A 26,730-nucleotide genomic window follows, 5' to 3' on the forward strand; every position below is an offset into this window, starting at 1 on the left:
CCCGAAGAACCAACTATTTCTTTCACACGTTTGTGCTCACGTTGACTGCTATGTATATTTTCGAAATTGCTATATTTTTAAGAAATAACTAACATATTTGTCAAAAGGCTAGTGACTATTGTTGCAATAGCAATAATAAGCAAATTATTTGTATATGGTAGTAAATATTTACCAAAAGGGCCCCAAATTCATGAGCGCCCAAGGGCCCCAGCATAGCTTTAGACCTTTGGTTGTGTGGTGTATCACTGTCTATGCCCATTAGTGACCTTTTCCGATCAAATGTTCCATTTGCCAATCCGCCTACTTATATGACATAAAAAAGCAATAGTATAATATCATTTGTTTCACAGTTAATTGGCACAAGGCCAGTATAATTAAATTAAAAAAGTAATATTGTCATATTATTACTAAATAATTTTATTTAAAATGAAAACTGTTTTTTTGTTTACAATACCAATTATTTTTTCTAGTCAGTAGGTATCATGCGTATGTTATTGCTTTTTTTTCTTTATTATTTGATGTTACATTTGACTACGAAATCATGAGAAAATACCTACTGAAGGAAACAAAGTTCATATAATATAATTCAAAACAAACTGACCTAAAAAATTTTAAGATAACGGCATTTTCTACTATATTTTTTCACCCATGATTTTGTATTCTTAAAAAAATCTATGACAGATGGCTGTTGAAATTTTGTATTTTTTTTAATTTCTCTTTGATTAAATATTAAGCACAGATTATTTAATTTTACGTTTTCTTAAATAAAATTGTCAAGTGCAAATAATTGGATGAGTGCCAATGAATAGCTCGATGCTTCTATATTAATTTCAATAGATTATTTCTAATGTTTAGTTTAGGCATATGGTTAAAAATAATTTCTTATGTTATTTACAAACATAAAATGGTGGCAGTTTTGATGAATCCAATTTTATAAGTATATGAGAATTTATTACAAAAAGTATTCATTCATTTTACTGAGAAAAGTACAACAATAGATCATGTTAAGTTATATTATTTATGATATGATCGGATCTTATAACATAAAATTAATCCATTATAATTTAATTAGTTAAATAATAATTATTTTCACTTCAGTGAGTAACGATGTTCCCTCTAGGGTAAATTACGCTAATTATGTTGCTCTTGTAATATTAGAAATTTATTTAAATATTTTTAAGTATACAAAATAAAATGCCGCTAATGTTTTATTAATATTAGACTTTGGTTATGTTTTAAAGTTTCAAAACAATATTAGTTGAGTACTTCTTCCCGTTTAGTATAGTCGCTAGTCGCTTAACACTTGTATATGGACATCACCATGATCGTTAATTTATTTTCAGACGTTACAATAATAAGGTGTCATCCTCAAAAAAATATGGACCATATTAAGTCACTAAAACAAATGTATAATATTTATACATAAAACAGAATTTAACTAACAAGTTTACGTAATAAAATTAGTAAGCATGTTTAATTTATAGGACAGTTTGAATGTGTTTTGCCTTAACAGTATTCCCGAATGAGAATTCTTTACGAGGAAATTACTTACGGTAATAATATGGTTAACAAATGAAATAGTACAGATAATGCAACGTATTGAAGATTATTTGTATAGTAAATACAACATCTTTGGTGTCAAAAAATCAATATATAATAATATTGATTGACAAAGATGTTTTATTTATTACTTATAGGTACTTATTTAGGCCTCAGTTCCGTTTAATTATACACAAAAAAAGTATAGATTTATTGAAATCAAATCATTCCTCAAAAACATTTCTGTTTTAAAAAATCTAAGATTATTGTAGGGTTTATACGATATTTTTTGAAATACATTCTTAAACAATCGCAGAGTAGGTAAGTATTTGCAGTGAGTACCTACTCCTTTATAGATGATGCTCTAGGATATATATAGAGCTTGAGACTTTAATAAACTCACATTAAGGTTACGATTGTGGATAATGTCGATATACTATATACATAAAGTACTGTCACTGTCAGTGAAAATTAGAATTATTTTGAATTTATTAAGGTCCTAAACTTCTTCATCCCATTTACGACGTTCTCCCTCCTAAAGTTCCTCGTCCTATAAATGTTGAATGTTTTTTGACGTTTGTGTTTAGTCCATTTTGTTCTTTTTTGTGTAAATATATTAAATGTAATAAAATTAAGTTGTGAATACTCCAATTGAGTGATATATCTTATTATATATAGTTTAGTTTAGTTTCTATTACTAACCCTTAATGTTTGTGTTGTTCTAGGTTACGGATTAACAAGGAAATTACTACTACTATATTTGGCTTTAAAATTTAATTGAGTTTGTTATCTCAACCATACCGATCAATCTCATTCGTGTCTTCTCCATCCTACGTGACATTGGCAAAATAATCTGTGCCCTATGGCACAACTAAAAGCCATTAAACTAAGAATTGAATTGAATTTATTAAGACAACCCTTCGTTTGAATATTACCTATAAATAATTTATGGTTATTATATATCTTTCAAAAACTTCTCATTTCTATATAATTAATGCTGACTAGAAAGTATTCTAAAGTTGATAATTAATTTGTAGTTTGAGAACAGACAGAAATTATATACCTACCCACCCATAGAAAGTATATATGGTCCATATTTATTGAGGATAACACTTTATCTTTTCACGATAACGTCGGGAAACAGAATTAATGATCCTAGCGATTTCTATGCGAAGGCTTTTAAACTGTAAGGCGTTTATTAGACAATAAATTTGCTGTCATTTTAGTCGAGACGCTGCTGTAACTCACGCCTGTAATTTGAGGTGATGACTGATTTTTGAGATTAGCAACCATCAATCAAGACTATTAAATAAATGTGTGATGACATTTCTCCAATCACCTGTCAATCGACGTAAATATGGTTTTATAGACGAATATTTTTCTGAATACTGAATGTATTATATTAATTTCTGATATATCTGACTTTTAGTACCTACCTATATTATAATTTTATATGTATTTACCGCACTATTGAGTATTATTTTATATATAGTAGTATTAGTTTATATATAGTAAGAAATTAAGAAATTTAACGTTTGATTAGATTTAATACGTTTCTTTTATTACGTATATAATTTCTTACAACGGATGTTAATACCGGTCAGAGTAACATACTTGAGAAATATCTATCACTATATGCACGGATACAACAGCTGCCATAAGGGTTTGATTGATTACTGTAGAATATAAATAAGTAGGTAGCCGCTATTACGTTGAAGCAATGATATTGCAAATGCTGATCCAATTATCTCTAATGGATGAATTCCCAATGCCCTACTAAACTTATAGCAAATTTGGAAAATTAATATATATTTTTTATAGATCGATTAATTATAATTATTAAGTTAAAAAGGTTTTTGAAATTGTGAAAAATAATGTTTATTAGTTCACTATCAATTTTTTGTTTTATTTAACTACAAATACAATTATTAAAGCATTAAAGTTCTACGGCATAGACCCTCAATAATCAAAGATAATTAAATTCGGACATATATATTTACTAAAAGTATTTAAAACGGGATATTTACCATGTTTTTTATTTTTATTTGTTGGAGCTCGATATTTCGACATTATCTACGAATGTCTTGTTCATGAGCTTCATCAAATAAAAATAAAAAACATGGTAAATATCCCGTTTTAAATACTGTTAGTAATAAAAATAACCATGTTAATTTAAAATCTTATATATATTTACTACTCACTTTTTGATGATTTGACATATTCTTAACATAATTAGTAGATATGTTTTAATTAACAGATAAAGTAACTTAAGTTCTTAATTTAGTAGTTTAAAAATATGGTTACCCTTTGTTGAATATAATTAAAAGCAGCAAATTACATCCAAAAATTATTTGTTTTATATTTGTTATAGGTATTATATTTTTACCTACTTATCTTTTGTTACGAATTATTACGTTTTATGTATTTTAAAATATTTATAAAGTATAATTGAATATACTTAACTGTTCTTCACTTTTATAACTTCCGACTAAAAGTATAATCAGGTAGCTACAATTACTATATACTGAAAGATATAATTACGTAGATATAGTGATAATTTTATAGTTACCTACTTTCATAAACTAATTAATCCCGGTGTTATATTAAAATTCAGACGACCCGTATGTTATCATTTAATAATTCTTAATTAAAAGTAAGTATATATTAGTATTTTAAATTATTAACGTGTTGTTGCATCAATGAAGACGGAATATTTTTACATATTTATTCAATGTTGATTCTAAACATTACAAGAGACAAAGAATAATAATTACAGATGTTAGTTTATTTTATCTGATAATGTCTGGGTGGAAGATAAATTTCAATTATCTACCTATTTCAAAATAGAATATCCGTTATACCGTATAATCAGTATAATGTGTTTGTATTTAATGTCCATTAAAGTATACGTTACATATCCGCAAATTGAATTTGTCAATTCTAATGCTACGATCTTTCGACAAAATCATAAAATTTGCACATTACAATGAGCGAAGATTGAGTGCATTACATAATCATAACATTTATAAAATATCTTTCAAGTTTTTCATATTTTAGCAGAGAACGAACAAGATAATGGGATGCGTTTTAACGTGATTAATTTAAACTGTTAGGTTTCAGAGATAAAAAAGTAATACTCGCTTTTGTCGGACAATACATAGATAGTCAACTTAGCGAGTGTGCTGAGTTGATAGTTGATACCATACAAAGTAAGTATAACTGAAATATTAAATCTCATAATCAAATTGTGTGTCACGTAATATGGCTCAGAACATAGAGAGGTACCTACAAGGTATAATTTAATTTAAACCTGTATTATTAGAAACAAAATAGAAACGAAAAATGACCTCCATACCATATCATAAAACCTTCATTGCATATTTTTAAATCTTAATATTCGAATCGCTATATTTAAATACCTCGAATTCGAAATCTTGAGTTAAAAAAGAATTTATAAGTTGTTAATTTAGCTATTTTTGTACTTCCGCGGGATAAATGAGTTTCGAACGATGACTGGAAACATCTTCGGTAATATATAAAGTTTGATACGACTTGTTATAATATAGCATTCGTAAATCCGTGACGTATGCGGTTAATCGGTTTAGCGCGGGAGCAGTGCGCGCACTGGACGGTGGGACGCGACCGCTCACCATACTCGCTCAGCCCACCCGCGAATCGCCACATGTGAGCATTTGACTTTCACGTTAGTTTTAATCGGAACATGTTTAGAGAAGGATAGTTTGCGGGACATGACGTATCGGTAGCGAGATGTCGGGGAGTGCACAGGAGGATGGCACTTCGGTGGAAACCGGCCCGACGCCCGCACAAGACCTCTACAGGGAGAAACCTCCTAGCACAGTGGTTCGTGTACTGACAGTCTGCGCCTATCTACTGTCCGTATCCTTAGCGGCGATACTGTTATCCATTTACTATATCTGCGTTTGGAAGTCTCCGGTAATTTCTAAAGCAAACGAAAATGAAATGTATAGTTCAAGACGTGGTGATCAGAGTGACTACGACCACGGTTTCACATATAACAATTCTCCTTTCAACTTTACAGGTAAATATTGCATTGTTTATACGAAACTATATATTTTGGTAATATAATTTGGTAAAGTAATATAATGAAAAACCTAAAAACTTTATTGTATCAAAATTACGTTAATTAGCTAGTATTTCCTATAGTTATATTATTTAAATAAAAATAAAAGATAAAGAAAATAAAGTGGAGTTAAATATCAATCAATATTAAGTACAAGTAAAGTTATAAATTTAATCAAACTAACTTATTAAGAATATTCAATTATTTGAAAATAGCTATGTTAAAGGTGACACAACAGAATCATCACTGTTCAAGTTGTTTAGTTCGCTTTAAACTGTAAGGAACCTACAGCGTGCGAACTCATTTCGTACTTGACAGCTTGTCGTAATTTATTGGATATAGAGTACCGTAATGGCTTCATTCTCTACGGATTACTTCTAAGATGTTACATGAGAAATCTACTTTTAGAACTCAAGTTACATAGTTTTATGGAGACAATATATTTTTTAACGTTAGTTAGGCTGGTTAGCTTTTAGTTCGTTTAGTAACAGCCTGTAAACGTTCAACTGCTATGCTAAGGTCTCCTCTATCTTTTTGAGAGAAGGTTTGAAATTTATTCCATCGTAGTACTCCAATATGGGGTCGGTGCGTACACTCTTAAAAGATTTTAATCGAACGCATGAAGGTATTTTCCTTCATCACCGAACAGAAGGTGAACTATAAGGACAATTTAAATTTAACTAACTACTTGAAAATTTAGTGGTGCCAGTCCTGGTTTGTTCTCGCAATTTTTAGTTATGATTTACTTGGCTGTAACACAGCCACTTATATTGGCGCTTTTTAAATATATTTACTTAAAATATTCTTGTAACGTACACAGTACTGCTAAGTTAATAATTATATACATAAGTTATTACATACCACATTAGGATTATGAAAATATTTAGTAAAAATAACAGGCGGTGCTCGGACAGCCATTAAAAAATAATGGTTGATAAAAAAGTAAACTTCATTGAATGCAATGTAAAAAAAATTGCATTTTATAATAATGTTTTCTAGAATATTATCAATATGTCACAGTACAAAAGAACTAAACAAACGAGCTATATATCGTAGTGTGACAACTACGATGGACGCTCGCCAAAAGTCATACTATTTCGTTAGTGTGCTTTAACTGAGGCTAACTGTTGGCCACTATTTTTTTCAACGCTTTTACAGATTATCAAGACTTATTAATAATGAAAGAAATTTACGCTACGCTATCAACATAATAGAAGTGGCTTGTAATTTATTTAGCATCATCCATAAGGTGGCTTAAAATTCAGTTGTTAGATTTAACCCACACATACAACTAACAAATTAAAATATAGTATTCTTGGTGGCCAATTAATCCTGTTATGAGCAATTAGCTGAACTAGCTAAATCTATATTAAGCGTACAGACCGACAGGTAAGACTGGGATTACTGAAAAAGTAATCGTGTGATTTAACTATAATGTATTATCTAAAGCCCGAAGCTTTATGAGTAAGCAAAACCGTGATTTTTGTCAGTTAATTACAGTAGGTAGTAGTTTAATAAGCTAGCTAATTATTGTAGTACTTTGTGACATTTAACTTTTAACTGTAACGTACCTATTCCACTCATACTCTATTCTAACCATAGGAGAAAAAAGCCAAATAAACAACATTTGAAAGCAAAATGACGCGATATCATTGATCGAGAACTTGATTAATCTATGATATTCACTATGGATTTGCGAAAAAATGGCGTTTTGAACGTCGACGAAAATGTTATCGGTATTTTGGAAGTAAAATTAAAGTGGAAATAAGTAGTTAAGTTAATAGTGTTGAATTATAAATAAAGATATATTAATCATAAACTCTTAGTAGTGCACAATATAGCTGAGTTATATTAGCAAGTCGCAAGAAATACGTAAATCTATGGTTTTTTTTTATATTTTTTCCTACTTCCATTGGAATAAGCTTTACATAAAATGCCAAGGAAATTTGGACTTATATTTTTTTATAAGATATATTTTTTGTTAAATAATCACTTCCATCCATAGACTCAGGCAATTGTGCCCATAATTACAATAGCTTACTCACACTTCTGACCAAGTTGCCCGCTTTGTTTGTTGTTTTCAAAAACATTGTAGCTTAAACCTTAATCGATCCCGAAATTTTTATGTTTGATAAATGTCTGTACATTAAATTATTCGATATTTTGAATGATAACATTTTTTTAATTAAGTATGAATTTCCGGAAAACATTTTGATAGCCTATATAAGTAAGTAGTTTATTTATAAACTCTGCTTTGCTCAGGGGTCGGTTTAAGTTATCATTTCGTGTCAGTTGTGGATTGGTAAAATCACTTAATAAATAAACATAATAGTTTTTCAAAAAAAAAAAAAAAACATTTCTATATTGGACGTTACGCTACTTTGAATGTTTCTTGTTATATCAAGTTTTTTTTTATACTTTTTATACTTACACGTATAATTAATACACAGAAATAGGCTAGTTAAAGCTAGTTTATTTGAGTAATTTTCATAAGTCTGATGTCATATGGAAATTAATTATAGAGTAATGCTGCTGTTATTCAAATTAATGTTGAAATTGTATTTATGCTGTCGAAAATTGCTTTCCTAACTATTTATAATATTATTAACTCTAGCAGATCATTACGCGAAAAATTGAATCAAAATATGTATAGAAACAGCTGCTTCAAAATATATTTATGATAGAATCTTTATACAGAAGAATATAGAAAAATATTCCATAAAAGCTGATATGCATACCTACTATTAATACAAGAAAAAAAAAACTTGTAACCTCTGCTTTTCGCTTCCATACGGTACGGACAATGTTTTTGGACAATTGCGATTAATATACCAGAAAATATAATCAATTAACCATTTAACAAAATTAAAAAATATATCAAGAATAGTCAGTAAAGCTTATTATTCATTATAAGAAAACTTTTTGAAAAAAATACGCCTAGATTTCGGCTCGGGTTCCATCACAGGACTGATTGAACAATAATTGTGTATAACAGCGTTGTAAATATATTTATTTCAATTTGCAATTCGCGAAACGGTGGTAGAATTTAAATATTGACAATTCAAAAAGGCTTTATTGTAAACTCGCTGTTTACTTGTATAAAATGTATTTGATTTCATTTGATTTGATTAACAACTATGTAATATCCTTCAGTATCCTTACTTATAGCATATTATAGTAGGTACATATAGCTTTGGCTTAAAGACCAATTCAGATTTTTTACTTTTAAAGAAATTTAACCAAGTTTATTCGTAAATAAATGAATAATCAGAAGAAACCTTCCTGAATACTAAACTATTTAAATTAATATACACTTCTCGCTGTAGGGCTTTGTGCAAGCTCGTCTGGGTACCACTAACTCATCAGATATTCTACCGCTAAACAGCAATTCTTAGTATTGTTGTGTTCCGCTTTTAAGAGTAAAACCGAGTAAAGCTTTAAAGAGTAGAGCCGGTAAAACTACTGGTAAGAGGTAACATCTTAGCTCCCAGGGTTGGTCGCGCATTGGCGATGAAAAAATGTTTAATATTTCTTATATACGTATTATTCTTGTGTATAAATGTTTTAACAAACACATCCAACCATTCACATACTCAATCGTTTATGTATCCAAATATAAATCTTTCTTTCTATACTTTTTTTTTGCATGTATAAATAAAATCGGTAGAAATAGGGTACTAAGCTAGAAAGCCAGAGTTTACATCTGCATTTTAACTTTATTAAATATTTTTTTTGACTTGTTTTTTTGTATTTAAACTTTGAGTTTCAAAATATAAACGAAATAAATACACTTATTTACGTTAGTATAACTAATGAGAAGCCTTCTAAATGCAGGAAGCATCTATTACATAATTCTGATTGGAATACCTAGTTGGCTATAGGCTTATAGTTTTATTCCATTTGAAAACTAACTTTTTATAAAAATAAACTATCAAAACTGTAAAATACCACAGATTAATTTCTTCTCTTAATAATTTCCACCACTCTACTTCAATGTGAGTGAGGACAAATTTATGAATACAACATATAACATATTTATCGTACAATACTGAATGTTGACCGTATTTGTGAGCTGATAGCATGTACTACTGATTTATCTGTAACACTGAACACTGATATGTACAACTGTGGTCTGGTCCCCCCCAAGGCCCGACCGTAAATTCAGGGGGCCCTGGGCCAACACTACTTAATGGCCCACCTAAGACATATCTGAACGTAGACTTTAATTAAATTAATTGAATGGGTTTGATTAACTGCAGGACTCGCAGGGCTGCAAACCTTACGATCTGTTTAATTTAATAAAGTTATGGATTCTTTTGCATTGTCGTTTATTTTTGATTTTGACTTGACTTAACTGGGGCCCCCTTGAATCCACGGGGTCCTAGGCTGAAGCCCAAAAGCCATATGGTAGATCCAGCCCTGGGTCCCCCTGATATAATAATTATACGTTATAAGCATAAGCTTATAATGTATATTAATTAATAAATATTGTCACTTGGATCTGCTCGGCTTCAGCTTGCTCGATTCTAATGCGGAAAGCGGCTCGCTTCTTCTCCAATTACCTTAATCTCCGTCAGTTGTCATAGTTTACTAATAATATTTTACTGAATTTGCAACACATTTGTAGATTCACAGTTCTACGTGATAAATTTTCGATTTTTTAGAGATTTTCGATTATCTTCGAAATAAATAAACACAGTGGTAGTTGCCATTTTTTGAGATCGTAATTTTATGATAAGATTAATAAACCATCTTAGATCGTTTATTATGCTTCTTTTTTTGTGATCGAAACTATTCAAACATAAGTAGTTTAATATTATACATATCTTGTTAATGTAAAAATAGCCAGTTCAAATCCAAATTACTTCGGATTTACGTATGTCGTTTTTTTAATTTTTAATTTATGATAAATCCTTTTGTTTAGTGAAGAAAATGTACTTATCTCTAAAATGTTTATGCCATAAAATATTAATCATAATCTCATGGTGAAGCAGGCGTAATGAAGTATGATTCAACTTGCTTCTTATCAAGCAAAGACAGTTAATCTCTCAGAGGCCGTATGTGTATCTTCTCCGAAGTAATACTTAAAGTTTAATATTTCTGAGTGCTCAAGAGAGTTCTTTAGTTATACAAAATAATAAAATTAAAGTATTTAATATTATTGCAGAATAAGAGTTGGTGTGTAATAAAGCTAACTTACTATGATTATTCTATATGTGAACGTAATACGTAGCGATTACGTAAAACAATCTAATAATGTTGTCTTAGATTTTCGCGATTATTACACATTGAAATAAAACTAGTTTTTAACGGATTTAATCGCGTATATTAATTATTACAGACAGTCTGCCCGTGACCACGAACATTGCAAAGTGCTCGAAACGTCGGGATGTTAAAATAATTAATATACGCGTTTAAATCCGTTAAAAACTAGTTTTATTTCAATGTAAAACAATCTTTCAAATATAATTAAAAAATCATTTTAGAAAAAATAAGCCAAACGCTACTTAATGCATTTAAAAAGTATTTATCAATCTTTTGATAAATACTTTTTGTTATTTTGAAAAGGCAAGAAATCGTTGTATATGATGTTGCTTAACATATATATTCTTATACAATATATCATATTCCAATCAATGTAGTGTAAACGAAGCCATCTTACGTAAGTCTATGGCTTAATAAGAAAAAAAAATGGTTCAATATAGCTTAATTGAATTGGTTATATTATAGTTGATAATTCTTAAATAATAACTTTCATCTGTAGGGTTACTATTTTCTAAATCCAACAACCCTGGCTGCAAAATTGACGCAGACTCTTAGGAGCATACCCATATTTGTTTGATCTTTGCGCTTTTGAATAAATCTTATTCAAGTTACTTCCAAGTTTCAACGCCATGTGCTGTGTGCTAACGTTTATAACATTTTCGAGGAATAGTTTATATATAGATAACTACACTTACTTAGAAATCATGCAAGTGTTTCGCAGCTATGCGTTTTTTTTTTGGTAGGCGGACGGGCTTACGGGTGACCTCCATCAAATTAAGTTATTTCATCGCTAAAATGATGTTTATCCTTTGTGCCTATAGTTACAATGGCTCTCTTACTATTTTAACGGGTAAACAATATTATATTGCTGTTTATCTGTAAAATGTGCAATGAAAGGGGATCTCACAAAGCCCGTTTGGGTAGCCGCCTTCTGCCAAATCTTAATGTTAGATTGTATTTTGATATTTAATGTTGTATTTGGATTTATACACGAGACACTTAGGAAGGAACAAATTAATTAATTTGTCCCAAGAAGGAGTTTTAGGGCGCATTGGCAATATATACTAACCAAATGGAAACAAATTATAGGACATTTACTGTTGTAAAGAATGTTCAATAGTCTGATTGTATACTATTTAGTCATTCCAATCGGTTTAAGATATTGCACTTCGAACGGGTAAAATTAGGGTTTACCTCATGATAGTTTTGTTCGAATCTTAGTATATTCCATTTTCTCTTATTTATTCTATACTACAGATTGGATTTTGTTACGATTTTCATCATTATGATATTTTTTCGGAAACAGATTTGATAATAGTACAAAAATTGGATGTAATCAAATGTTTGCAAAGCATGTCGTTAAAAAGTATTTTTATGGCGTTAACGTAGCTTACGCATACGAAGCTATAAAGGATATATAAAATTAATGAACTTCTAATAAATCATAGGTCATAAGATTGGTCAAAGAAAAATATGGGATAATATCTTTTGTAGAGAAATCAGAATTACATTTAAAAAAGAGTGTAAACAGTAAATACAGTTAAATGTCACAAATTATTTGTTAATTCTTAGATAAAATATCATGAATTTTAAGCATCATAACATTAGTAACAAATATTGTTACCTAAAATGTTATAAAGCTATAAAATATGGTTAATATTTGTTATAGAGCTTATTGTTCATGGGCGGTGGTGATAACTTACCATCAGGAGATCTATTTGTCTTATTATTATCAACAAAAACAGAAAATAATTGTGAAAAAAACCAAAAGAGATTATAAAAAACAAAAACTATTCATAAACGCCGATTTCTCTATTACTAACTTTAAAAATTGTGAATTTCCATTTAAAAAATACGAACTTCTATACAAATATATATCCTAAATTTCAACTTTTTAGGTGATGAATTTTAAGAAAAGCTTTAATAACTGACTTTAACTAATTAACAGAAGTGTGTCGATTTGGCCCATTGGTTAGAACGTGTGCATCTTAACCGATTAGTTTACAAATTCAAACATGGACAAGTAGTGGGGATTACAATTCGTACAGCTGTGAATGAAAACATCGTGAGGACATGTACAATTAATTTTGAAAAATCCTTCCTCAGCGCTCATTCCATAAGGGAAACCAGTCCGAAATTCCACCTTGTTAAATCCACCACTTTAGGCCGTGTGTTCTATGGCAGTCAGTCATTTTAAATTTTTAATAAGAATCTAATGTTATTAAGTAGAAAATATATATTCGATTACGTTATATGGTTAATATAGGTAATTAATCCCAGAGAGGATCAGAGCGTACTTAGAGATTGCAAAGTTATCGTGAAGAATGAACAATGCCAAATTATTTACTTTATAATTAATACAGGCAATAATTAATAATGTTCTATTAATAATATATTATAATAATTAATAAAGTAACCTGTATATTCAAAAGTACCGCTATGAAAACACTCTTCCTACATTTAATCGCACAGATATAATAACCGTATAAATTAAAATAAGACGTATTTACATAAAGTTATCTATATTAGTGCGATAAGCTCGTGTTTGCATACAATTTGTTTTGGTAATTCGTTATTTTCAATGTGTACGAGGCGTGGTATTAGTTTCGGAACGAGGGGTTTTCCTTTAATCCAATTAGTGTTATAACCCAATTGTGTCGAACATCAATTAATTTATTGACTTCTGTTTGACTAAACGTTTGGTCAGAATTACTGAATCAAATGTATTAATGTATTTTAAACATAACATAGGTATGATGTTTTACAATTATTATCGTTTCTTTTTCCACAGGATGCAATACAAAATGTAAAAACGAATAAACTTGAAAATGTGCATTACACAAGTTTTAGATAGGCACTGGAAGTAAACTCGCGTTATCTACATTTCCTTTATAACGGGATTAATTCAAAATATATTTCATAAAATCTACTTCTAAGAACTTCTAAAATATATCACTGTCGATATACTCTGTGTGATGTCATTTTCAAAAAAAAATTATACCTAGAAGTGTACAAAATTGTATATCAAAATCTTCTTACTCCAGTTAATCGTCCTGCCCTAATACAAATATATAATGGTATATTGTTTTGCCATAGATTTAATTGATCTGGTATGTGAGAGGATCAGTAGTTTGGTGTCGGTCGGAGTCCTAGAGGGCACTGAATGAAGGGTTTTAATAGTTTACTTTTATTGCATAAAAGGTTCACAGTACAACGTTTTCGAGACCTAAATGTTTTTTTTATATTTTATTTTATGTTAATGAACATAGAACATTGTATCTAACAAAGTCATTATGTGTGAACGCGTAAAATTATGAAACCTAGACTAACACTAAGTCAATTAAATGTTTATGAAAAATTGAAACTAACATTATATGACAGATAATTCTAACGTGTACAATGAATTAAAAAACAATATAATTTGAAGAAAAAAAACATCTTATTACATTACACTACGACGAGTAGGTTTAGGTAAATTCTTGTGGATTTTGATTTTAGATATTACGTCGAACTGTCTAGTATATTCTAATGACTTAAAAACATTGTTATATATTCTAAGGACTTACAAACTTGTTTAGCATTTAAGTTAAACTGATGGGTGATAATGAAATATTTGTAAAGTTATTTGTTATTTTGTTCAGGAAACCTAATCACAATAATTATTTAATATAATCAATAAACATCACTAATACTTTTATATTCAATTAAAAATTGATGACAACAATATTCGTGAGATGTTCCTCCCCTATGCCTCGATCAAACCTTAACAAAGCTTCAAATGCCGCTTGACATACTTTTTTGCCGCAGATACTTAAAATATGCAGAATTGCAGCCAACTGCAGTTTTAATTGGTATCGAACTTCATAGTCATCAAAGAACTGTCATGAAAACATTTTATGCTTATTTTATTAATAAAACCTTATAGGTATAAAGCATAATTTTGCCAACCCATTGATCTTACACCTTTGTGGTCGAGTCGGATTTACCATTCCATCGGATAAGGAGGGCGAGGGAATAGAAAGTGAACCTGTATTTTCGCACACACATGTTCTATGTGATTTTATACATTAATATGATTATTTTAAATAATCATTATACATTATTTACTCCTGAAATTAAATTACAAAGGAAATCTCATGGAAAAATAATACAATAGTGGTACTACAGTTAGTACACATGTGTAATACAAAGTTTTGCATACAAAGTTGCGGACATTATCAAACCAAAATTCTAAATAAATAGGCTAACATTTTTTGCACTATTGAATTAAGAGTGGCGAATTTATTGATCAATTGTGTGAGTTGCGAAGGCAAGCGTCGCGTCGCGCGCCGCACGTGGCGTCGACAGAGCGCTGCCTCTCAACAGCCGACGCCGCCCACCGCCGGCGCGCCTCCGCGCCAACTTGCGCGATGCGACGTCCGACGACGCCTCGGCGCGCCTTGGCTGTCACCCGTCTTGTCACAACGCGTTATCCTCTACCAAATTAACTTCGTTTACGTATCGTTACACTCGAACATCACTTGACATAAATAACACCTGCCAGCTAAAACATATACAGACTGTTTGTAATTCGTGTTTATGTGTTCTGTCTCGAAACGAAAACGAAAAGAGCGTGAATATAATTTGTTTATTGAAATATCCCATACTGTCTTTGAAAAAAGGAGGTTCTTCGTCTATAAAACAATGCATGTTCTCACAAATAGGGGGTCGTGACAAACGAATCACGTTCGTGCGACTACGTCAGTAACTGGAATAGATTCAGATATTACGAAGCGTGAAATTAAAGGATAAACAAATGAAGTCCGGAGCGAGCGCCATAATAATGAAAGAGCAGTCGGCATCAGAAGGTGTCAAGCTGCAGACACGGGCCGCGTGACCCGGCAATACGGCTCGGCCGCGGCGCATCGGCGAACTGGGGCATATCGATAAGTGTGTCCTACTTACCCGGTTTCGTGGCGGTACCGGTGCCGCGGTGCATTTTAGACGAAAGCGCCACAGAAGATGTCCGGAAAGTCTTACACATCGGGTAGCATGCGTTCGTGCGCTGGTTCCGTTCGACTGGGCACGGCATCCGGCCACGAGATTGTGCTGGACGCGTTGTACGAGAGGAAACGTGACAAGAAGAGCGTGCGTGTGCTGACCGTCATCATATACGTATTCTGCGTGTCACTGGCCGCTATAATGCTCTCGCTCTACTACGTGTTCTTCTGGGAGCCCAAGGACGCGCAATACGCGCAGCGCAAGGTGTCAAACACAGTCACGCCGCAAATCAGCACTACACCAATGCCCACTTGCTTTATGCCCCACACCGGTAGGTCACACAACCGACACGCTTCCTGTTTCTTCCTGTTTCTTTAAGACTATACAATTAATATTCTATCGTAAAGCTAAAGTCAAAGGACCGACATTTTTTTTATAATTTTGCTTTCCACTTACCGTTCCCGAATTTTCTATCTTGCACAACACATATGCGTTTAAATTACGTACCTACCACAATTCAATCACATACTCACAGTAGGTATATAATAAAAATGACTATGTAATAAATACGCTTGAAACAAGATAGATAGTTCTAAATGTATATAAATATTGCATATTATTAATATCTAATTGGTAAGTCCACTCCTAAAATCACTATAAAAACAATAATCTTATGGTTAATACTTTCCTTTATTAATTATAATTAATAATTAACTGTGAAACATTTTTTTCTTAACATGTCTTGACTTTGTTTCAACTTGTACATTTTTAAATTAACCGCATTTGCTTTTTAACGTTGATATTTCTGAAATGCTTTTGCGGATGTAATGTAATAAACAAATTCATGGACTAACATCATGCAAATGGAATGTGAAGTAAAAGGTTTTATAGTTATACAATTAGTCTGGAATTAAGATAAAGAATCCTAGGTACTTTACTCACATTATACTTTATTGTACATCACAAAGAGAAAATAAATAAATAAAACTTGGATACAGCTTAAAAAAAAGAACGTACAATGTTGGCAACCTTATCGCTACATAGCGATCTCTTCCGATCGAAATCAGAAGATCAAATAATAAATTATACGAATTATGTTTAGTAAAGATTTTATCATATCAGTATTTAATTTGCTGTTCAATTATTTCTAGTGATTTTTAATTCTTTCATTAATATTTAAATAATAAATGTTGAGAAATCTTTAAGTCTAGTTATATTTCTTAAAATATACTTTTGAACTTTCTAACAGTAGACAATATATCAAGTATATCGTGACATTCCCATTCGAATATTGAAATAAAGCCACTTCATTCATTTTAGATAAAACAATTATTAATCATTTAAAATTAATAAATTTGATTAATATTAGACATTTATTCAATAGCAATATTTTTATTTAATCGATATTGATAGATTTTTATCAATTGATAATTAAAGAAATAAAACTACCAACGATTCGAAAAAAAATCTGTGAAAAGCGACTAAGGAAACTTAGTCTTAATATTGATTGATTAAATATTATCTAAATTTAATATATTAGCTTACAATAATTATATCTTACTTTATTATTAAGTAGATTTGCAAAATATAAAAGTTCTGCTGGTCGTATAATACCGACCGCCTGCATGGCGCCCATCTCGCCGCCGGCGGGACATCGTAATTTTCTTCATCCGGACAAAATGTTTTTAATATACTGAACGACTGATGAAAATTGTCCATATTAATTAAGTATCAATCTGCCTTCGTTACTCATTTTCCTTTACGATCATTTCTTGCCCATATATTAAACTTCAAAGCTGATTTACATTTTTTTAGCGATAATATTGAGTAGTTCCAATTAATGCTCTGTCAGTTTTTTCATCTAAAAACTTGTATGTAACCGTCACTCTATATTTCAGTTTCTTTTTTGAAATATTTTTCTTTAATTATTTTATAACTACTCACTACTCAAACCGTAAAATTGACAGAACTTTACGGGGAGACTTTCTAAAGAATAAAATATATTTATCTTTATCCATCTATATATGTATGTACATTGCACACCCAATGCAATGACAAGATATTATATTATTCTTAATAGTATTTTTTGTAAAACCATAAATCAGGCGTATAAATTATTTGAATTTGGCTGTCTAAAATATACGTATTATATAGGTTAACGCTATATATTAAATAATGGTGTAAAATCAATGAGTTTACACAATTAATGTGCTTCAGAAATGCATTGAACTGTCCATTTATTTTGCTAGGTTAGCTTTTTAAAAACAATAAACTTTATTTTATTATTTTATATTTTTATATATATATTTGTTATTTTGTATTTGTTATCGTGTATTGTATATATATATTATTTAAAGGAATAGGTATTTTTACTTCAAGTTATTTTTGGTTATAGAATAATCTGAACCTGATAACTAGAATACCTACTAGAATAGAATACTAGAAATAGAATAAAAAACAACTAACATTAATTACATAGTATAAAAAAAGTCGCTTACCGCTGTCTGTCTGTCCGTGTGTATGCTTAGATCTATAAAATTACACAACGGACTTTGATGCGGTTTTTTTAATAGAGTGATTCAAGAGCAAGGTTTGTATATGTATAATACATGCACAATATACTAGAAAAACACTGATAATTTTAGAGGTTTCTAATGTGATGTCGCAAATAAACATAATTTTTGCGCTTACATTGCAAACGCTGGCTGAACCCTACGAGATAGATCAAAATAATGTACTACAGTATCGTACACCTTAAAAAGGTCTACAAAGAAGTCCGCGATGGTATATATCTATCTCTTAGGGATAACCATTTTTTATCCTTTACTTTTTACAAGAATTAATGGTTTATTTTCGAAGCGATTTTAAGCAAAACAGCATTAATCCTTATCCAATTCACCATGTCATTTAAATTAATACGACAAAAGAGCTTTGAACATGTATATAAAAACATTCATTTAGTATCAGCATTGCACCCGTGCGAAGCCGGGGCGGGTCGCTAGTAATACTTATAATTTATAAGTTTTTAACACTAACATGCCTAAAATAATTGTTTTATAATCGGTAAAAACATCATTTTACAGCGACGGTAAAAATTTAAGTGCCTAGCATATATTATTTTAATATTATGCTTTTAACTTGGCGCGTACCTATTTACAGCACGCACATTACCACGCTACGATTATGAGATATAAACACTGAAGCGTTATAAAATTATTGTCTTTCATCTATTCATTGAGCAAAAGTCGGACGTTAATTAAAATTGCTTTTATCTCTTTTGTTTACTTTATATAATTTTCTCCATTTTTAACATTTTGTTAGAAATGTGAAATAAAATATTTTAAGGTAAGAAAGATAGGTAATCAATATTTGATTTGGTTACTAAATTTATTTATTGCAATATTTTAAGTATATATATGAATGTAAAAAAAATTAACTAAAGATCTTTTCAAACTTTATTTTTGATTTGGGTAAGAAAGATTCTGTTCTGATTTTTTGTGTCAAAATCCCGTTTAGTTTATTAGCTGTATATACTTATTTGTTTCTGATATATCTTAAATTCACTACAACAGAGCAAAAATATCTACACTTCTCAAACGAAAACAAACACGTTCAAGACACTTTAACTAAGCCATATCATCCGACACTTGAACATAAAATAAAGCCTTGTAATGTCGATATCTAAGCTACTTGACGCGTATCGGCTAAAACTGATTTATTTTCAAACATGTATGAACCGAAACAGACAAGCGAAAATAAAAAACAATATATTTTCATCAGTATAAGTTTACGATCTTCTAGAATCAAGGTTTTCGTTGAAACTATTTAACTTGTGTTAAAGTGAAATAAATAGCACCAAATGTTTGAGCAAAAATCCAGATAAATCATGGTGGTGGGTTCATTTTCATTCATTCGTTGCGAAATCTGACCCACATATATATTCTACTAAGAGTGAGGTTAAATAAAAGCTTATATTAATTAGTCCAAATGTAATCTGTAACGGGGCTGTCGAAAGAAAATTTTTATTGTTAGTTTTTGAAACAAAAATTTTGCTTACAATTCCATCTAAGACGATCTTATGCGGATAAAAATGTTATAAAAACTCCTCACGGTAATAAATAGAACCTAAACATTTCACTTCAGACTATTTAATTATACAACGTAATGATAAATATTTTTTCAAAGTTTTTATATTGTTATAGTCTAATAAACCTACTTACTAATTTTTTTTTATGTAATTGTCCAGTAGTAAAATTACTTTGTATAATTGTGGAGTTTACCTATTTATTATATATAATTATTGCAATTACAAGCCGAAATTATATAAAAACTTAGGCCATAACGTATCTTCAGACTTCACTATCGATACAATGACATAGGTAGATTATGATCATCTGAATATGATATGATATTATTACAATTTAACTTAGTGGTAAAGATTTCTGGAAAAGAAAACCATCACTTTATTTATCGCTACTTAGTATTGTTATAGTCGGGTTTGAATAGTAAGTGAACTAATGTAAATTTACATAAGCGAGGGATATAGCATCTTAATTAGTTCGTATTGCTAAAGAATGGTTAATATTTCTTGCAGCGCCAATATCTGTGGGAGATAGTGATCACTTAATATCAGAAGGCCTATTTTGCCAGTTTGTATACACAATATATTTTTTAATTCCTATTATTTGCTATACTTTTCATTTATGATAATTTTGTATCTTTGCTTTACTTTACAATATTTGCTTGCTATTTTAAATAAAATCCATCACTGAAATTCTAATGACATATTTAAAAAAAACATGTTTTTAATAATTGGCTTATGTTAAAAAGTATTATTTTACATTTATTGCGCATGTTATCTATAAGTGGGACAGGGTTCTATATTACCGACCCCTTATAACCTTTTATATCAGTACTTACATTTTTATGTCTTGCAGAAAAATCCATTATGGTACCTACCTAATGGATTTTTGTGCAAGACTTTGAAATTATTTGAATGGTTATGTAGAAGTATTAAGCTGCATTATTTACAGTACCTCGCGTGTAAAGGATTATACAGGTACTTATTTCATAAATCGTAGGAATTTTATAGAATTTTTTTTTTGTATATTAATTATGAGCACTATTTTTGTTCAAAATTCTGGATCAATTATTGAAATGAGAGAGATATATCATTGTAAAGTGTTTTTTATCTTTTGAATTATTTGTTTTAGATGTGAAAAACACATCACGGTTATTCATTTTGTGATTGCTCTGATTATCTTATTACTTCTTATAACGTAAAATTCAATACAATGCAAATGTAAAATTTTGACGTTTTCACAATCGTATGGCAGGCGAAAAAAATGTGCTTGATACATTGTATTAATACTTTGTGTATCACAGTTTTAAAAGACTCGTTATTATTTTCCAAACGTACCATAATATGTGATATATTTATACATTAAATTATTCAATTGTACGTTATAATTTCATGTGTGTTTACATTATCGAAGCTAAATTATTCATAAAATTTTATTATTTTCTAGATGACATGAAATAATACCAAAGGTACTGCTTTTTATAAATTTGCGCTATATATTAAAATATTCAACGAGATTTCAAACAAAAAATATAATATATCGCCATATCTCTGCAAATGTAAATGGAAATGAAATGGTTAATTTTCGAAATGGGCATATTCAGTCAATTTCCCGGAATATTAAATATTTGATTAAAAAAAAAACTTAAAATATTATACACACAAATAGGCACCAAATTTAAAACACCTCTTTCAAATATAAACCAAACCAGAAAAAAAGACGGCAATAGAATCAAAATTACAATTGTGTGAATGTAATCATGTTAGTATCACAATATATCGAGGAAGATGTTATACTTGTAAGTAGATTTGTGTGATACTCGAAAAGACATTGAAATAATAAAAAACGAGTCTTACCGTCGTAAGATGTGTAACATCTGAAATTTCACCTTATTAATAAGCAACATTGACATTATATCAATTATTATTAATTTTATTTGTGCTTAATTCTAATTTTATGGTTCATCTTATTGGTTTTTATTGATTATTATATAATAGTCATATAGTAAAAATGTACTATACTTCTTATTTTTAATGATTACTTATGTTTAATTTATAATTTCAATACATACATTGTGTAATGTGATATTGCATGGTAGTCACACAGGTAGTCCTGTATGTAGTAGAACTTTTGCCTAGATCATTTGGAAATGTAATTTATTTTTTTATTTTGGATGTGATGTTGTATCTACTGTTGGTTGTCCTAATGAAAATAAAAATATCCTCTCGGAAAAGGGGTTGGTGCCGTCCGACAGTCAACTCTAACACGAGGGCACTCTCTTTGGTCAAATATTATGCACTACGGATTTGTGTAACAGTTCGTTCGTTTCCACAGTTCGTTCGATTTCTGAGCGGTTTAATAACATCATCCTTCAAATTCGTACATTCTTAACTCTTACTGTATTGTACTTAAATTCAGTCCTAAATAGACTAGACGTATTTACATGTTTTTAACCCCAGCAACTGTTTGTTAGTCTCATTTTATAGTTTCAATACTAGAATAAACTAGAATTCATTTATATCTTATTGCAAACAAAATCAAATCATAGTCTCACTCATCACTCATAAAAGCACTTTTGAATCATCATGTTGCATGTTCGAATTAAATATGCAATACTGTGTCAGTCCCATATTTTTATCCTCTTCAATGTTCAGCAAATGTTTTCTTCAGTATTACTTTTAATTATTTCTATGGTAGTGTTATATGTTATTGAACGTGTGATGCTGATCCCGAGAATCTGAAATGATACTGAAAGTGACAGGAGTTGGTGGTTATGATAAATAAATACATTCATTGAAAATATATAAATATGAAAACTATTCTTAAAACAATACTAATCGAAAAAACATGTTCCTTGTTAAGGTGAAATAGGAAAAGACAAAAAATTTAAAATCATGTTTTTCGCCTTTTTGATGAAAACTATCTTATTATAAACATAACTACCAATTGACAAAATAAATATTTATACTGCGGTTCTATTTAATATAATAAACTAATTCTAAACTAAAAATATTAATTATAAATATGAAGAAACCATTGATGAAACGACCTAGTGAAACAAAACCAGGGGAAAACATGCTTAACTTTCTAATGAAGTTGACCAATCATCGGCCATTCATGTCCACTTAAAAGCATACATTGATTGAAAAATGGCAGACAATATTGATATTTTATTTGAATAAAATCATTTCAATTCATTTCCTTAATTATAGGTACTTAAGTAATCGATTATACAATAACGAATAGTCCACTTCTCTAATGCAGGACTAGATATCGTATGCATAGCGGATAAACATACCCTGTCTCTAACATAATAATTCTCTCCGCCAAAGTTTGACAGCTCCATTGCTGCAATAACATTTTATTATTCCGGTCAAGTACGTGTCCTATTTAAAGAGTATTTCCATACTTGCAGCGATGTTAAAAATATTGTACACATCATGTATCTTGAGTTTAGATGCCGACTTATACAAGAAATGTGATGTTTTAAGATGCAAGGAATTTAAGAAAAAGAGCTAATCACAAAGTCGGTGAATATAATTATGCTTTTTTTCTTTGTAAGTTAACAAAGTTTTTAATTCATACATAGTGAATAAATAAAACATTATAGATATATAGATACCGAAGTATTAAGAAAAGCCATAATACAAATGCGCTGCGGTGGAATCTGGAATCCCCATTTTTAACAATTCATTCGGAAGATGTTTAACTCGTAATTTGTTCGAATTTTGGAAGTTAAAATTTTTACGAATCTCAATAATATTATATTTTAATTATGTATGTGCCTTCCTGTGTATTTAAACTAATATAAATGTGTAAAAAATACTTATTTAATTTTAATTCTTTCCGTTGCGATAATTTTTATTTGTGGCAAAAATTAAATGAATAAATATTATATAATATATAAAAACATACATCCATATTTATTTTTATTTGTGATATGTTAACCATGAGGTATTTTAAAAATTTATAAAATAATAACGCTGACTCTCATAATCATTCATTTATATGTATGCTACGATACAAGCAATTCAAAATTTAAAATTACTTCAGTGACTGAAAAGTGAAAAAAAGCGGGAGGGGAAGCTAGTTCAGAGATTAAGCCGAGAAGATCGCACAGATGTGTCGCAATAGTTTTTATCTTCTCTGCTTGTCTTTGAGAGTATTATAGTTATATAATATAAATAGTATTTCGCTTATTCTTTATATAAATATATATCATATCCAGATGTCTGTCATGCTCGTAATTTACGACAAATAATGTGTTTACAAGAAAATTATAAATAAATTAGTTACTAACCATAAATAATTATTAAATCATGTAAACGAAGCGCCCATGTAAATAATAATGTCGTTTTATGAGCCACACAACAAATTGTACGAATTTATTAAGAATGAAAATAAAAAAAAGCCGTCAGCGTGCTCTTGCTTGCATTCGACTAAATGAGTTGTGGTCAATTGACCATAACTTAGTGCGCAAACTCTCAGTACCGGATAGCGAGTCTAGTAGTATACATATAAGTCAATGTAATAATGCCAAAATTGTTAGGTGGCCACCGGTACGGCCCACTAATAGGAGTTAAGGACTTCATTGTTACACATGTAACTAGGCTCCCCTAAATAAATTAAAATAGTGAAAGTAAAATAGCGAAAAATGTAGTAAAATTATCCTGTAATTTTACATCAACAATAAAAAATAGTTATGGCTTGTAACCAACAAATGGCTTGAATGTTTTATAAAATAGTTTTAATGTCATTAAACGAAAAAAGTTTGGCGTGGGGAATACCACACCGTGAGTGTTCGCAAGAGCTTACAGCAATAATTCTAAATTTAGCCAAGGCAGTTACAATAACCGGCACTCGACTATTTACTGATCATGTTTATAAGATATAAATCACTAACGATTTCAAACGGAATGGCTCGGAATAGCACTCTACACGGCAACTCTGTCTGCATACACACTTCTGTAGCTACATAATATCACAATATGTCTGTAATTGATGTTCAATCGATTATTTTAGCGAGTCGATTTGTTATTATCGCACTACCTCTCAAGTCTCGATTAATTATTAATTCTCTTAAAAGTATTTAATATTAAAAACGTTTCCAATATAAGCCCTACTCGCATATAACCCTTTCCTGTACTGTCAAATACATATTCTAACAGCGAATTACATGTGTTACACTTTATACTTATTTGGTTTTTTTATTATTATTTAACCTTTTCTTAACTAGCATTTAAAATCAGTGTATCTATTTCATTTTTACTCACTCTAATAACTGATAACAGAGCTTTCAAAAGAGATTAACCCAAAAAGTTTTATTATATATTTTTTTATTTGTACATATATATAAATCAAAGCTAATCTGTCGAAGACTATCTCGTATCAAAAAGTATATACTATTCTGTTTATTCTGAAGTCCATAAATCAATGTTAAAGTTTCTACGAACTCGAGCTTTTTCTAAATATTTAGAAGACCTCGTCTGTATTTTGTTAAGCCTGGTTTATGTAAGCACATATACAAGATTGTAGCATACATCTAACGCATGACATACTTATTAAATACGATGATAAAAATATACCGAATGCACCTAGTATGCCGTTTAACATAATTTAATAATATTAAATGTGGTACAAATATGTATCTACTGTTACAAAAAAAATGGATACTTATAATTATAAGATATATTTTTTTTATTAATATCGATTCACATAAAGATATAATGAGTAGTAGAAAAAAAATGACTTATTTACTCAACGTACTGACAATGTTTTCTAAAATAAAACATTATACACTTGTTTTAAATTAATAAGAACTATAATTTAATTTATTTAAATAAGAAATTTTATTGTTCGCAGGAGGAAGCAATACCCCAGTGAATCAAACTGCCATTCCACCTACCCTAGATGACTTCGCTAATGCTACGAATACTAATGAATCCACTGAAGCAACAATTAACTTAATAGAAAACTCAACCCTCCCAACTTCCCTCAAAGACAACGAAACATCCACCACCCATCCTAACCTCAACCACATTAACACTCTTAACTTTACTACGGGTACATGACGTTTCGAAAAAATGTTAAAAAAAATTTACAACAAAACTACTTGTAGCTGAATCATGTCTACAAATATATACAATGACAAGATAGTGCTGATTGAGTATATTGGTCTTATATGATCACACGTAACGTTTGCCGTCTATAAATTCTACATGAATTGTGATACATATGTACGTTAAGCATTGGATATAAATCTTACCACACAACGTCAGCTATGTCGAGTCGTAAACAGATATGTACCTATAAATGAAGAAGCGAAGCTGAAATTTTCAAAACCAATGACATTATTTTCCAAATACTAAATAATGTTCTAGTCGGTTTAAAAAAATGACGTAGTAGCACCCGATTACCTACGCTGGCATCTTTAGGAATCCTTGCATAATATTAAAATATAATGATATTAAAATATATTTAAACAATTGTAAATTCGACGGTTAGGTACGTCAGTGACTATTAAAATATCATAGTATATTTATAGAAAAGCGTGTAGAAAGTAAAATCCGTGATGTTTGCTTAAAGCGAAGTCTGAACCAAAACACCAATAGCTTAAACTTTCTTAGGATAAAAAATTTATAATTCGTTATCCTTAGATACCGTTTTATAATATAAGATAGTTTGCATTAGGTATTTCTCGATAATAATAATAAGTTATTGTAAGTTAAATAATAACCTACTCGCCATGTTTTTATAAGTTTA

At 29.8% G+C, this 26,730-nt stretch overlaps 1 protein-coding gene across 2 annotated transcripts; it reads left to right on the forward strand.

The window, feature by feature from the left end:
• The first annotated feature begins 5,178 nt into the window (after positions 1-5,178).
• Positions 5,179-26,698, forward strand: LOC125070846. 2 transcript variants are annotated; one of them, XM_047680834.1, is made up of 3 exons: positions 5,527-5,539; positions 15,254-16,217; positions 25,831-26,698. In XM_047680834.1, exons 2-3 carry the CDS (start codon positions 15,908-15,910, stop codon positions 26,037-26,039), a joined length of 519 nt encoding a protein of 172 aa, XP_047536790.1. In that variant the 5' UTR covers positions 5,527-5,539; positions 15,254-15,907; the 3' UTR covers positions 26,040-26,698. The 2 variants fall into 2 exon arrangements, with proteins under 2 accessions (XP_047536791.1, XP_047536790.1); XM_047680835.1 differs by lacking the exon at positions 15,254-16,217 and having other exon boundaries at positions 5,179-5,599; positions 25,831-26,688.
• The last annotated feature ends 32 nt before the right edge of the window (positions 26,699-26,730 follow it).

Source organism: Vanessa atalanta, chromosome 18 (genome assembly GCF_905147765.1).
Source record: "Vanessa atalanta chromosome 18, ilVanAtal1.2, whole genome shotgun sequence".
Classification (NCBI taxonomy): Eukaryota; Metazoa; Arthropoda; class Insecta; order Lepidoptera; family Nymphalidae; genus Vanessa; species Vanessa atalanta.

Coding starts and splice junctions, on each gene's coding strand:
- LOC125070846 (XM_047680834.1), top strand. CDS start 15,908: ATGTCCGGAAAGTCTTACACATCGGGTAGCATGCGTTCGTGCGCTGGT. Junction 16,218..25,830: donor TTGCTTTATGCCCCACACCG/GTAGGTCACACA, acceptor TATTGTTCGCAG/GAGGAAGCAATACCCCAGTG.